The 14665-nt window shown below is 42.4% G+C and overlaps 1 protein-coding gene across 3 annotated transcripts in view; it reads right to left on the reverse strand.

Moving 5' to 3' along the window:
* Positions 1 to 720: 720 nt before the first annotated feature.
* The window catches only part of LOC308633978 (zinc finger protein 33B-like), a 107795-nt gene continuing 93850 nt past the window's right edge, over positions 721 to 14665 (reverse strand). Inside the window, exons 6-10 of one of the 3 annotated variants that reach the window (XR_014018924.1) lie at positions 10140 to 10268; positions 9064 to 9283; positions 6801 to 6941; positions 4537 to 6310; positions 722 to 4030 (exon numbers count right to left, since the gene is read on the reverse strand). Coding sequence is in view for 1 of the 3 variants with exons in the window: in XM_081267470.1 (XP_081123596.1) it covers positions 10252 to 10268 (17 nt within the window). In the remaining 2 variants the exon portion in view is untranslated. Of the gene's footprint in view, positions 4031 to 4536; positions 6942 to 9063; positions 9284 to 9716; positions 10269 to 14665 lie in introns of those variants that run through there. The other 2 variants (XR_014018923.1, XM_081267470.1) reach the window with 2 other exon arrangements.

Here is a 14665-nt window from a genome sequence, read left to right on the forward strand (position 1 = left end):
AAAGCCTTTCCTGTCTGCATATGTAGTACTTGGCTTTTTCTTATTTCTATCATTTCCATATCAAAAGATCCCATTTCTGATAACACTAGTGTCAATAACCTCAATAACTGACATAGTCATTTCTCTAAAAGCCAGGAGCACTTCCCAGGGAATGGGTTGCCTAGCTCCCTGTTCTTGGCCAATAAACACCTTTCCCATGAGTTGAGACTTGGTGAGGTCAGGATCCAAGGCCATGTAAAGGCTGCCATAACAGCCACTCCTTTGCTGCTGAAGGAAGCACTCAGGATCCATCAACTATCACTTCACCTGTAGGTTCTTTCTTTAGGGCACACCTCAGGATCCTGAAGCCATTGTATATAGAGAGAGAGTTGGGGGCTCCTCTTCAGAAATTTGTGTGTGTGGTGCTGGGGGTTGAACCTAGGGCCTTGTGCATCTGAAGCAAGCACTCTACCAACTGAGCTATATCCCAAGCCCATTAAATATATTATTTAATGTGCCAGGGCTGAGAACATTCCATTAGGGAGATAATCCCAGATGCATGGGCATCCTACACACTCAGAGAGGCCTCAAGTACATCTCAGCCACACCTCACAGCCTTCAGCTGGCCAGTTTGACTCTCTGCTGGCTCAGGGCGAGGATGTGAAGAAAGCAGCCCTGTTAACTTCATCTTGCCCCCAAACAGAGGTTATTATTTCTACATGTGTGGACTGGGAAGCCCCCTGAGCCCTCTGATCTCAGTTCCCTTACCCTCAAAATTGGACTAGTGAGAGATCCCAGGAGGTTTGGATGGTTAGTGAGGCTGATCAGATCCACACTACAAGCAGTACTGGGTTTTTGGGAAGTGCCTGCTGCAGGCTCTGTTGTCATTAAACAAGTGTCCTAAGATTTGCAAGGGCAATAGGCAGCAACATCAGAAGGGGTTACAGAGGCTTGCCAGAGATAGCAGGTGGGGCTCAGGTCAGTAGAGAGGATAGAGGCCAGGCACCCAAGAGGCTGAGCATTGAGAATACCTTACCCACAGCTACAGACCCAACCTGTAAGTGATGAGGGGTGGGCACTGGATGTCTGAGCAGACCAGGAACTGACAAATGCTCCAAAAGACACCTGAGATTAGAAGTATGTGGGGGGCTGCCCCAGGAAGGTAATAAGGCTTGAAGTCACTGAACCTCCAAGAACAGAGGTCATGAGATCTGCCTCCATGGATGCAGGAAAAACATAAGAGAATTGGGGAAGTCAACCAAGATAATAGGTGGGATTCCCCGTGGCTGCCCATGGCTCTAGTTTGGCACCTTAGCACATGTGGGGAGGAGGCATGGAAAGAGAAGGGCTCTGATATTGACCAGATCTGGGCTCTTCCTTCTTGGTGGGACCTCAATTGGGTCTCTGCCTTCCCTGATCTATATGCTCCAAGCTAAGCTTCATCCTTCTGGGGCCCAGGTCCCCACACCATGACTCTTGAGATAGGATGGATACAGGAAATGCTTCCTCTGTGAACTCCTTCCTGCATCCAAAGTAAAACTGAATTTTATGATTGTGTAGGTATAAGACATACATAATCCAGGCCACGTTATTATATATACCTTGTTATTTATTCCTTTTGATTTTAATATAGATTTCAATTTAAATACTTTTGTGGACATGGGGCATTGCATATATCACCTAATGGGGCATATGCCACAGAGAACATGCAGCAGCAACAGCAGCAGCAGTGCCTGTCAGGAGAAAAAGCTGCTCCCTCTCTAGGATCCCTGCCATGTCAGACCTGGGCACCAAGGATTGGTGCAAGTGGACAGGCCTGTGTTGTTGTGGCATGGCTGAAATAATTCACTGGGTCAGTCTTGAAGCAGAACAAGGACCTTTATTTGCCAGTGGCCAAAGTGTAGAGACCAAATTGTCTCTGCACCCTGTGACCCCCACCAGGGTCTAGAGCATTCCTTTTATAGCCCAAAACAACAAGCAAAGTAAGTCAAAGCAACCTGAGTAAAGGTACATTGCACAGGAATTAAAGATAACATTTTTTCTTTTTTTTTGTTTCATGTTATGTGTTGCCAAACAAGATGTACTAAGCATGAGGAGCAGTCTTTGGGAGATGCAGGTGTGGGCTTTCGAATGGGAGGGGGCTCTTCTTATATAAACCATTGATTCACCTTCTAAGTTAGGTAGAGGGTTGTAATTGGCCATGAGTATATATATATTAACTTGACTGAAAAAAAAGTGTTATTTGATGAATTTGACAAGCCAGTTTAAAATCCAGGGGCCAATAAATAATCCTATAAACATTAGGGCTATGGATCCAGTTAGGCCAGTGAGAAGGATAGTTAGCCAGGGATTCCATTCAAACCACCTTTTGAACCAAGACTCATTTTTTTTTTCTAACTCTTGATTCTGTCTTTGAATGTTTACCCTTACTTTGGCCATGGAACTTTTGATGATTCCAGACTTATTAGCATAAAAGCATTAGGCCTCTCCTAGGGCCACACAAAGCCTCCCTTGTGACATGAACAAGGCATCTAAGTCCCTCCTGTTTTAAAGTACCTCTTCAGCCAGAGATTGAACTTGGTCATATAGGTGGTCAATAACTTGTTCTAAATGACCTAGGTCTTCGGTTATCTCAGGTTAGGGATAGTGTCCTAGTGCTGCAGTTCCCATCACAGTGGATCTTGCCATGCTTAATCCCACTAGGGCTAGAATGAGGAAATAAGCTACTCTTTTGACTCAGTGACCTTCACCTTGAAGTTCTCTGGTTGAAAGAAGATGAGTTCCCTCTGGCCCACTATAGGCACAGATCTGAGGCAATACATGTATAATAATGCAAATACTTGGGGAATGGTCTGGGGGAATATAGCAGGCCAGTCCAGTATCAAAGCAAATCAGATTTCATTGGGTGAAAAAATAGGACACAAAGTAGGGTTTCCAGTGATATTATAAGAGCAAACATCAGTGGGGAAATTGGATAGCACATTTTTAATGCCAGGGAAGACAAGGCAGGTGGCATTTCCTGACACATCTTCTAGGGTAAGTTTTGGTCCTGGGTTAACAGAAACAGAAACATTAGCCTCTGTAGGGGCTCCAGAGTGGAACCCAACCCTATATAGTAAAGGGGTTTAGACTTGAGAAATAGTCAACAGTCATTTGCCAGTCCAGACCAGCTCACCTGGTCAAGTATTTCCTCACAGTTAATGACCTGGTGGGCGATTGCAGGGTGGGGAACAGATTGGGCTCCCAGAGTTTCCTAGGATGACTGGCTGGAAACCAATGAGTGTGATTTGCCAGGGTTGGGGCTCTCTGGCTGTGACTAGAGAAAAGTGTCTTATAACTCTGCTAGAGGACCCACTGTCCTAGGGCTCAGGGGGTATTTCCACTGTCAAATCTCCTCTGGTAAAAATGGATTCCCCGGGTATACCCAGTTTGGATTTTGTAATGGATGGATTTTATTATCTTAACCTTTAGAGTGACCGCTTCCTTCCAGATTGGGAGCCAAGTGGTGTCATTAGGTCCCCTCAGGATAAGTGGCTATGGTAACAATAGCCAATGGGGACAATAATAGTGAGAAGGGTCATTGAAACATTTGAGTTTCCAATTGTCTGGGGTAGGTTGCCTGGAAATATATATATAATCAGTAAATCTCAGGTCTGTCCCTGAGCTCTTTCCATGGTATATTCCAATGGCAATGAGGTTTGGCAGCTCAGACCTCATAACATAGTCTGAGCAATAGAAAAAAACATTTTTAACATTTTTTTAGTCTTATCTTTAGAGAGTGGCCGGGGGTCTCTGAGGGCTGTCCATTTTTCTGCAGGAGACACCTTTGCTGTCTTGACTCCAATGTGATGAATTCATTCTGTGAGTCCCTTTACCTTTATGGCCATTGGGGAGTCAGGATGACTGAGTAAAGTCCCCTCCATCTTGGCTTTTGTCCTTCTTTCTGGAACCGTTTGACATAGATATAGTCTCCTGGCTGGAATAGATGTTGGATATCAGTGGTCTCTCAGGGCTGGTTCTCTTGAAGGAATTTATGAGCTTCAAATTGAATCTGTTGGAGAGAATTAAGGTAGTTTATGAGAGACTGACAGCTAATCTCAGCCAAATGAATGTCAGTTACCTGAGGAAGCAAGGGAGGGGGGTCTCCTATATATGAGCTCAAAAGGAGACAAATTTCTTTATAAGGAGTACATCAGGCCCACAATAGAGCAATAGGAAAAAGTTTTGGCCACTCAGCACTGGTTTCTAAAACAAATTTACTGGGGGTACTCTTTAAGATCTAGTTCCTGTGCTCGGCTTGTCATGAGCTTTGTGGTAAGCACATGAAGTTTCCAGTTTATATTTAAGGCCTTTGATATTCCCTGTACTATGGCCACAGTAAATGCCAGTCCATATATTTATGACAGTTGGCAGTCCATAGTGAGGTACAATTTCATTAAGAAGAAATTTTGTGACAGTCCAAGCAGTTTCATTTTTAGTAGGGTATGCTTCTGGTCAACCTGAAAAAGTATCTATAAAAACCAGGAGATATTTATAATCATTATAAGGAGGCTTTACCTCAGTGAAGTCAACTTCCCAATGGTCTCCAGGTCAGTCACCCTGTTTTTGGCCCCAGGTCATGTCCACCTTTCTTGTTTAACATTTTCTTGTTGGCAGGCTGTACATTGTACAGTGATGTCTTGAGCTGCTTGTTTTAGACCTGGCATGTAGTAGGTTTTAGACAGAAAATCAGTTAATTTGTTCTTTTCCCAATGAGTAATGGCATGCAAATCTTATATTAATGATTTGCTTAGGGTCCAGGACACTATTAGTCTGAAAACAGGCAAAGTCCACCAGCTATCTAATTTTGGTCCCTCCTTTTCTTTAGTCTTCTCTTCTTCTTTTGAGTGATAGTGTGAAAGGGAGGAAGGCTAATCCCAGGGTATAAAGCCAGACCAACTTTGTGGCTGGCTCGAATTCTTGGGCCACTTGGTGAGCCATCTCATCTGCAAAATTGTTGCTCCAAATGACTGGACTCTCCTTTTTAGTGATCCTGGCAGTGCATGATGGCCACCTGTTTAGGTAACCAAACTGCATCAAGTAGGGCTAATATCTCATCTTTGTTATTTATGGACTTTCCCTCAGCAGTTAGTAATCCCACTCCTTATAAATGGCTCTGTGCACATGTAAGATAGCAAAAGCATACCGGCTGTCCATGTACATGTTGATTTACTTACCTTTGGCCCACTTCAAAGCCTGTGTCAGGGCAATTAGTTCTGTTTTCTGTGCAGAGGTACCTGCTGGCAGCACTTAAACCCAAATAACTTCTTTTTCTGTTGTGACCATGGCTCCAGTCCTTTGAGTCCCATTTATGACCTGGCTGCTTACTATCCACAAACAGGATGGCTTCAGTCTGAGTCAGAGGGACATCAGTCAAGTCAGCTCTTCCTGAGCTCACCTGGTCAAGTATTTCCTCACAGTTATGAATGTGCTCACAAGGGTCATCTTCTGGCATCAGAGATGCAGGATTAAGAGCCCATGCCAGGGCAAAGGTGAGTCAAGAATGGTCAAGCAACAGATTTTGGTATTGAATAATATGACTATTAGTTATCCATCTATCTGGTTCACTGTTTAGGAGGGTCTCTAAAAAGTGTGAGGTGGTTGCCATGAGAAATTGTCCCAAAGTTAACTTTTTGACCACCCTAATTGAATCTTTTCCTAGGTCCTAAATCCTGGGTGAGAACCCCCTTGGCAACTCTTCAATGTTGTGCCACAAACAAATTGAAGGGCTTGGTGACATTGGGCAGGGCCAAGGCAGGGGCCTGTGTTAGGACTTCTTTGATGGCCTCAAAAGCCTGATGTTCTTTGCCCATTTTATAGAACCAGTTCCTGCTGTGGCTTCAAACAAAGGTTTTTGCCAATTCCATGAAGGAGGCAATCCACAACATACAGTATTCTGCTACTCCCAGGAATTCAAGACCTATCATTTTGTGGTGGGACTGAGTATCTGAATAATGGCTTGTTTTAGGACCCCTGACAACTGTCTGTGCCCTTTTTCTTATTGTGTAACATAAATAAGTTACTAAGGGATGGCATAATTGGTCTTTCTTGGCAGAAACCCAGTCTCTCAGTCTTGGAGGTATTTTAAGAAATCTGCAGGGCCCTCTAGAGAGTCCTTTGCAGCCAGCAGCAAATCATCTACATACTATAACAAAATTAGTTCAGGATGAGTTAGTCTGAAACTTTGTGAGTCCTTTTGTAGAACCTCACACCAATCGGTAGGTGAAGTTTTGAACTCTTGAGGTAGGCGAGTCCACGTTAGTTGAGAAGAGCCTTGTATTTCTGGGTCTGTCTATTCAAAAGCAAATATAAGTTGGCTGATGGGCACCAAAGGTATAGAGAAGAAGGCATTCTTAAAATCTAAAACAGAATAAAGTAGGTGCTGGGGGATAATAGGCTTAAAATTACACAGAGGTTGGCCACAGTAGGATGAATAGTCTCAACTTGCTTGCTTACCTCTCGGAGGTCCTATACCAGTAAGTACTCACGTCCTCCTGGCTTCTTTTTTGAAAATATTTATTTTTTAGTTGGACACAATATCTTTATTCATTTATTTTTATGTGGTGCCGAGGATCAAACCCAGAGCCTCGCATGTGCTGGGCAAGCGCTCTACTGCTGAGCCACAACCCCAGCCCCTCCTCCTGGCTTCTTTACAGGCAGGAACAGTGTGTTCCAGGCGGACTTGCAGGAAGTCAGTATTCTGGCCTCCAGGAGTCAGCATATGTGAGGAGAAATTCATTTTCAAGCCTGGAAACTCATGGGATATCTCATTTTACTCTCACCTTTTGTGCCGAAGATAAAAGTTTTTACAACCATTGGAGGGTGGTGTTGAGCCAGGCCTGGATGTCCTTGTTCAGTCCATACATCAAGATATTTTTGTTTCCAGCAGTTCAATAGTTCAATTTCTTTGGGAGAGTGGTTTCCTTTAGGTTGGGAAGTAAACATATATTCATCACTGAGCAGTATTGCCACTAAGAGCTGCTAGGCTAGTCTGAGAGAAAGAGTTGTGCCTATAGGAGAAAATGAGATAACAGCACCCAATTTTCAGATGAGATCACATCCTAAAAGGATAAATGGGCAGTCAGGGACAATAAGAAAAGAATGTGTCACTGCCTTTGTTCCTAGGTGTACAGTCCTTTTGGTGGTCATTGGGTAATGTTTGATGTTTCCTATTGCGCCTTTTCCAATTGTATGGTGACTTTTCCCCAGGGTCTATGGGAGAGGTGAGGACAGAATATCCTGCTCCAATATCAACTACAAGATTAAGAATTTGGACCCCTATCTTGGCAATTACCATGGATGTGCTCATGGAGGTTGAGAGATATTGAGCCCTGGCTCCTTCATTCATCAGCCTCTTAATCAGAGGGGAAGGCCATGGTGAGAACCACCTAGGCTCTGTTCTTGCTCTTTTTTGGCCTTTAATTTAGGACAGTACTTTTCCCAATGTTCATGTTCTTTACACCAGCCACATCAAACTTTGCCTAATGGGGTTTTCTTTCCTTTTGGATTTCTGTTCCTTTGATCTGACTCTGAACTGGTTTTTCTGGACTCTTGGATAGTGGCCAGCAAGATTTTAAACTGGTATTTTGCAGCTTTCTCAGCTGCACTGTCATGATTGTTAAAACCTTCTGGGCCACCTTGAGTAGTTGGGAAGAATTCATGCCTGCAAACCCTTTGAGTTTTTGGAGTTTTCTGCAAATACCTGGAGCTGACTGAGAGAAAAAAGCCAAATTTATGGCCTGAGCATTTTCTGGTGCCTCCAGGTCAAAAGGAGTGTATGTCCTGAAAGTATCTTTCAAACTTTTAAAAAACCAACATGGAGCCTCTTTGGGGCCCTGGAGTACCTCAGTGGTTTCAGAAAAACTGATGGGCTTTTTTAGCTGCCCCTCATAGCCCTACAAATAGGTGCAGGTGATAGGCATCCAAGTGTGCCTGGCCCATGTCAGAATTAGGGTCCCAATCTGGATGGTATCAGGAAGGGCATCCTCTAGCAGTTGTCACCTCAGCTTTGGTGCAACGAGCTTTGCTGGCCTCTGTCCTAATGTGGTCCTTGCTCTTCAGAGGTGAAAAGAGTTAACAAGAGTTGTTGGGCTCTGTCTTGATCTTTTTTTGCCTTTAATTTAGGACAGTCTTTGGACAGTTGTTGGCAATCATCCCAGGAGGGGTGATGAATGTGAAAAATAGACTCAAAGAGAGAAGTGAGAGTTATGGACACTCTGAAAGAGGAAGAAGAAGGAGATAAAATAGATCCAGGGTAGGACACATGGGAATGTGCAGGGGTCTGGGGCCCATGAGAATTCTATGGGGAGTGGCAAATTGTCCTCACCTGAAGGGGGCAGAACAGGAGCCAACAGATGCCATGGAGGCTGTTGCCGATCTGTGCCTTGCATTTTATCCTGCTTTTGGCAATTCTGGGAACCCTGCCACCCTGTAGAGCCAGAATCTTGGCCAACTATGTCACTTCCTTAATACACCACAGCAGAGGATTTAGAACCAAGCCATTTGTCTATATATGGGAACTGATCAGGATGGCCAGGCCTACAAATTACCACATTCCAAACCCTCTGGTCAGCATGGGGGTCCACTGAACCACACTTAGCCATTCCACATTGAATGTGGGCCATTCCAACTCACACAGGGTCTGGAGGTATCCCAGTGTCAGGCATACCCCATAATCATTGTGGAACCCAGATGAGAAAATTTTTAACATACATTCTAGTGGAGTCAAATGTTGAGACTGATTAGATCAGAAATAGACAGAAAGTTAGAGATAAGAATTTGATGAGACACCAAGTGTGACTGGAGTCTGAAGTTGGCATATCGGCCAGTCACTGATGGGTCTGATCTGTCAAACTAAAAGGAAAGTATGTACTGGGATGGACAGTCAGATGAGAACCAAAAGTCACTGACAGATGGAGACAAACATCAACAAAACAAGAGTTGTACACTCTCTCCTCCCAGATTTCAGACTTTGACATTGTCTATTTACTGGATTTCTGGGCCAAGCAAGGAAACACTCTGCTACTGAGAGAATAAGTGAGGTACCTTCAAACACATGCAGTTCCATGTCCTCTTCCATGGGCAGGCTTGAATCAGTCACTGCAGTGGGTCCAGACAATTGCAATGCAGAGAGATCCCACAACTTGAGAGGGAGGGTGCCCCTCTCTGGGTCCAAGGATCCAGGATCCCTATGTGCCCAAGAGCCACAGCCCTGACTCCAGTGATCTCACTGAGGGGTCTAAATATTGTGGCACATTTTTTATATCTATAAATGACAGCAGAATGCATTACAATTCTTATTACATATATAGACCATAATTTTTCATATCTCTGGTTGTATACATAGTATATTCACACCAATTCGTGTCTTCATACCTGTACTTTTGATAATAATGATCATCATATTCCACCATCATTATTTACTCTATGCCCCCTCCCCTTCCCCTCCAACCCCTCTGCCCTATCTAGAGTTTATCTAATCCTCCCATGCTCCCTCTCCCTATATCAGCCCCCTATATCAAAGAAAACATTCAGCATTTGGTTTTTTTGGATTGGCTAACTTCACTTAGCATTATCTTCTCTAACTCCATCCATTTACCCGCAAATGCCATGATTTTATTCTCTTTTATTGCTGAGTAATATTCCTTTGTATATATATGAAATAATTTACCAGGTCAGTCTTGAAGCAGGACAAGGAACTTTATTTGCCAGTGGCCAAAGGGTAGCTACCAAATTGTCTCTGCACCCTTCTACCCCACCAGGGTCTAAAGCATGCCTTTTATAGTCCAAAATAACAAGCAAAGTAGGTCAAAGCAACATTGCACAGGAACAAAAGATAATATATTGAGAAACATTTTTTCTTTTTCCTTTTTTTTCATGTTATGTTCTAGCAAGCAGGATGTATTAAGCATGAGAAGCAGGATGTGGAAGATGCAGGTGTGGGCTTTTTAATGCAAGGGGCTCTTCTTATACAAAATGGAGCCTCAATGTAAAATGGAATCAAGAGTAAAGATACATGTAGTCTGGCTTGAAACCGTGTGTGCCCTCAGGTCTCCTCTTAGCTGTTGTTGTGAGTGATCAGCAGCCAGCATAAGAACCACAACAGAACCCAGTGTGCTTACTTGTCCTAGGGCAGACAGCCAGGGAGTTGGGTTGGGATTTCAGATGAGCTGAGAACTTATTTCTTCTGCTTGGCCTCAGTTTTAGGTAAGGCATTAGCTGTAGTCATTTTTGTTATAACTCAGATCTCCCTACAAGACACCAAAGGAACAGGTAACAAAGGAAAAACACATTAAATTAACCACATTAAAAGTAAAAGTTTCAGTGAATCAGAGACACAACCAAAAAGTGAAAAGAAAACCTATGAAATGGGAGAAAATATTTGCAAATCATATATCTAATAAAGGTTAATAACTAGAATCCATAAAGACCCCCTACAACTCAGTAACAGCAAAAATTTTTCAAAAATGGGCTAAGGATTTTCATAAACATTTCTCAAAAAAGATACACAAATAGCTGAAAAGCACAGGAAATGATGCTTAACATCACTAAACATGAAGGAAGTTCAAATCAAAACTGAAATGAGAGTTGGGGGTGTAACTCAGTGGTAGAGCACTTACCTAGCATGTAAAGAGCTCTGGGTTCAATCCCCCAGCAACACACACACACACACACACACACACACACACACACACACAATGAGATAACCCGTATTGCTAAGGATGTGAAGAAATTGGAGCCCCACGGGGCTGATGGAAATGTAAAATAGTACAGCCTGTGGAAAACAGTATGACAATTCTTAAAAAAACAAACTTTGTGGGATTACAGAATTCCACCTCTGGATTAAGACCAAGAAGAATTGAAAGTTGGGTTTTAAAGATCCATTTGTATATCCATGTGCATTGTAGAGTTAAGCATGGTAAACAAAATATGGTACATGCATTTAATGGAATATTCTGAGTGAGAGGTGGGGAGGACATGAGTTGGGGGAATGTAGATATCAGCACTGGAAGCCATGTGCTGCAAACAGTGAGAGTTGATGCATGGTGTTATATACATGGTACGATTGGTTGCAGTCTTGCCACTCCAGTCATTATAGGATTCCTACTTACACATCCAGTATTCTCAGCTATATAAGTGTATGTAGGTATATAATTCAAGGTAATAACATGTAGACAATGTGAGAGGGTGTGAACTGGTACAGAAAGGAAAAGATAAGTGGTGTTTGGAAGGAGCCCAGATATTCTCAATATTTCTTTGAGAATTAAGAAAGGTGGTTAGGTATTTTTCTGAGGAGGGTAGAGCTAAATCCCATAGAACTCTGTAATTGCAAAGAGTATCCAATTCCACTCCTTGTCAGACTTCACTCAGCTTAGATTCTGAGAACTGTGAAGATGGAGCGCTTGTACATTGGTAGACCCGGAGGAATCTAGACTGTATATTACCTAGAGGTTTATTTGTGGGACTTTGAAGAAGCAGGTATTACAAAGGAGACCTTGTCTCTTTTTTTCAGGAATAAGAGAGGTCATTGGGTGTTTCTTGGAGAAAACAGTAGCTAAATCCCAAGGGACCCTGTACTTTCAGAGAGTTTCCAATTCCTGTCCTGTCTAGCCTTCTTCCTGCCGAGTTGCTCAGAACAGAGAACATGGGAATCTTTGATAACAGTGGATCCAAAATATTCCAGACCCTATTCACGGCCCAGAAGCTAGCTTCCTGGGGCTTTCTTAGCTTCATATCTTGCACATTCTTTATATGCATCCATCTTCTTGAATGCCAGAGGCCCACGCGGGTGTTTCCAAATCCAAGGCTTAGTGAAGAGTATGTAGCAGGCTTACTCAAAGGACCCTCTACCCATGACATAAAGGATGGACTCCTGGGACTTTCTTACCTCACACATGCATATGCAGTATGCTTCCATCCTCTTGAATGCCAGTGACCTACGCCCAGTGATATAGGGATCACTTAAGAGTCTTTGGAAGGCTTGCTGACATACGGCCAGATTCAATCATATGCTGGGTGTTTCTTGGTGAAGAAGGTGACTATATTCCATGGAATACTGTATTTTTTGGGAGTCTCCAATTCCAGCCCTATCTAGTCTTTACCTAAGATTCTGAGAAAGGAGGACATGGGGCCTTTATACATTAGCAGGTCCACAGGGATCTAACCTATATATTTATGACCTGAAGTATGGTGTTCTAGGGCTTAGTGCACTAAGGAATAAGAAGAGGAAGGAGGTGTTTGTGAAGAAAGCCTGTCTCTTTATTGAGGAAGGTAAAGATAAGTGGTTGAGTGCAGCCAGATGGGAAAAATAAGCTAAATCTCAAGGACACTTTACTTTCAGGGAGTCTCCAATTCCAGACCTAATTAGGCTCCCACCATTTGGGTACCTGAGCTTCTGACAACAGAAAAGATGGGTGGGGGTCTGGTGATTAGTGGAGCCAAAGGGTTCCAGATCTTCTATTCATATTCTAGAATCTGGTCCCCTGGGGGATTGTTAGCCTCATAGCTCCAAGGGTTCCCACACGGGCAGTATGTCTCCATCCTCTGTCAGAAGTCTGCCTCAAGTGCTCCAATTTAAGGTTTAATTGAATGCCTTTGGCAAGCTTTCTAATATCCAACCAGATCCAGTCACATTCGGCTTGCATCTAACTTGTTTAGTCTTCAGTGTCCTGGTTTGATATTTGGACACTCAAGAACCGAAGACAACCCATAATTTTGCATGGCCCTACTCTAGGTTTTACCTCCATTTCTGTCCCATTTATTAATCCCAACCTTTGACTTCTGACAGTGAAACCCATGTCTCCCAAACAATCCTTTATCATCTCTTGGGAAGTCTCATTTTCACCCAAGCAGGACAACACTCACCTGTTTGTCTCACCAAGTATTACAAAGATGAGAAACCTATGTGAGGAAGAGTTTTGTGTGAGGAAATCAGCTTACCAACAATTGCCTGATGGCACTTTGGTAGGATTTGAAAATGATGGAACTGCCCTCCTCATGGTATTCTGCCCAGAAGCTTTGGCAGTAGCAATAGACTTCCCCTGTTGGATTTTCCTATCCCATATCAGTCAGTTTTATGTGACAAATCTCACAGGACACCACAGTAAATGTCTGTTTCTTCATTTGTTTCTATTTGCTTATTTGTGTGTGTGTTGCTGATATCCTGTGGGATTTTCTTGATACTTTGAGAGAGTCTCTAAAACCATTCTGACCCAGAGTTCAACCACTTGAGTTTCTGAGAACACAGGTGATGTGACTCTGTAGGTAACCAGGAATATATGATTCCAAACATTCTATTCATTATGTAGAAGCTGGCCTTCTAGGGTATTGTACACTGGTTGGGTGGGGAAAAAAGAAAAGGTGTTTGGAAGAAGCCCCAGCCTCTCAAAAATTGAGAGTGATTGGTGGTTGGATACCTCTGATTGGAAGGGAGCAGCCAAATCTCTTTGGATTCTGAACTTTTAGAGAGTTGCCAATTTCAGTTCTATTCCTACTTCACTCTACCAATCTTCTAAGAAAGGGGAAATTGGCATATTGTAGCTTGGGGTCCTAGAGGTTTGCTAAACCTTTATTCATGTTGACTGAACTTATAAAAAATGCATAATCATATAAATATGTTAATGTTTATAATACAAAAATTTAGTCATATATATAATGTAGTTTTATTTGCCAGCTTTACCATATGACATAGGAGAAAACCAATTAATAGATTTTTGCCCAAATTTATAATAATTATACTTACCTTGTGAAAATGTAATATATTGATTTACATATCCAAAAAATATATTAATTTATAAATGACAAATAAACATCAAAATATATTGATTTGTAAATATATAAAACCACAAACAAAAATACATAAATAATCATAGAGAGAGAGAGAGGGAGAGAGAGAGAGAGATAAGAAAAATAAAACCTAAGGAAACAGTATTTGACACACACACTTATTCATTAATTCCAGGGATCAGTGGGCTCTCTCGTACTTGCAGCAATAGGGGAAGAAAACAAATGTCTAAGGGGTAGTTTTTCTTCCAGATCCTCAGGTGTAAGCAACTATCAGGGAAATTTCCTTTATCCAGACCTAACCCAAGTGACATCTGTCTCCTCAGAGAGCTGGAATTTTCACAAAATTGTCCATCAAGATGACAATCCATCTTGCAAACACCAAAGGGGTGCTCAAAGAGTGGGTGATGATGGGGTAGGCAGAGTGGTGAATCTCTTGTGGGAAGAAATTTAACTAGCATTGAGTCCTAATATCATACTGGAGGCAGTATGCATCAAACAAGGTAACACAAGAATGCAGGAACAGTTTGACTCATGTTGGAATGCACTTATGATGTTAAGATTTCAAAGGGCCTAGGAAGGATCCCTAGATGCCAAAAACTATGATTCTGGCTGCTCTACATGCATCTAGAAACTACCAGAAGAATGAGTCTGTACCCTGTAAGGAGAAGGCTGGAAAACAAATGCCTTAGGTTTCACCCATTTTTATTTTATATATTTTATGCAATTGCCAATCTTTTCTTTATTAAATGGTAAGAAAGTTCATTAATTTCACCTGAAGCTTAAATTTACTTGAGAAGTTCCCTGTAAAAGGAAAACTTAAACCATCCATAAAATTTCCAAAAGCCAGAAGCTTGGAAAGTGG

The sequence above is a fragment of the Spermophilus citellus genome (genome assembly GCF_964194105.1).
Source record: "Spermophilus citellus genome assembly, chromosome: 15".
In the NCBI taxonomy this organism is placed as follows: domain Eukaryota; kingdom Metazoa; phylum Chordata; class Mammalia; order Rodentia; family Sciuridae; genus Spermophilus; species Spermophilus citellus.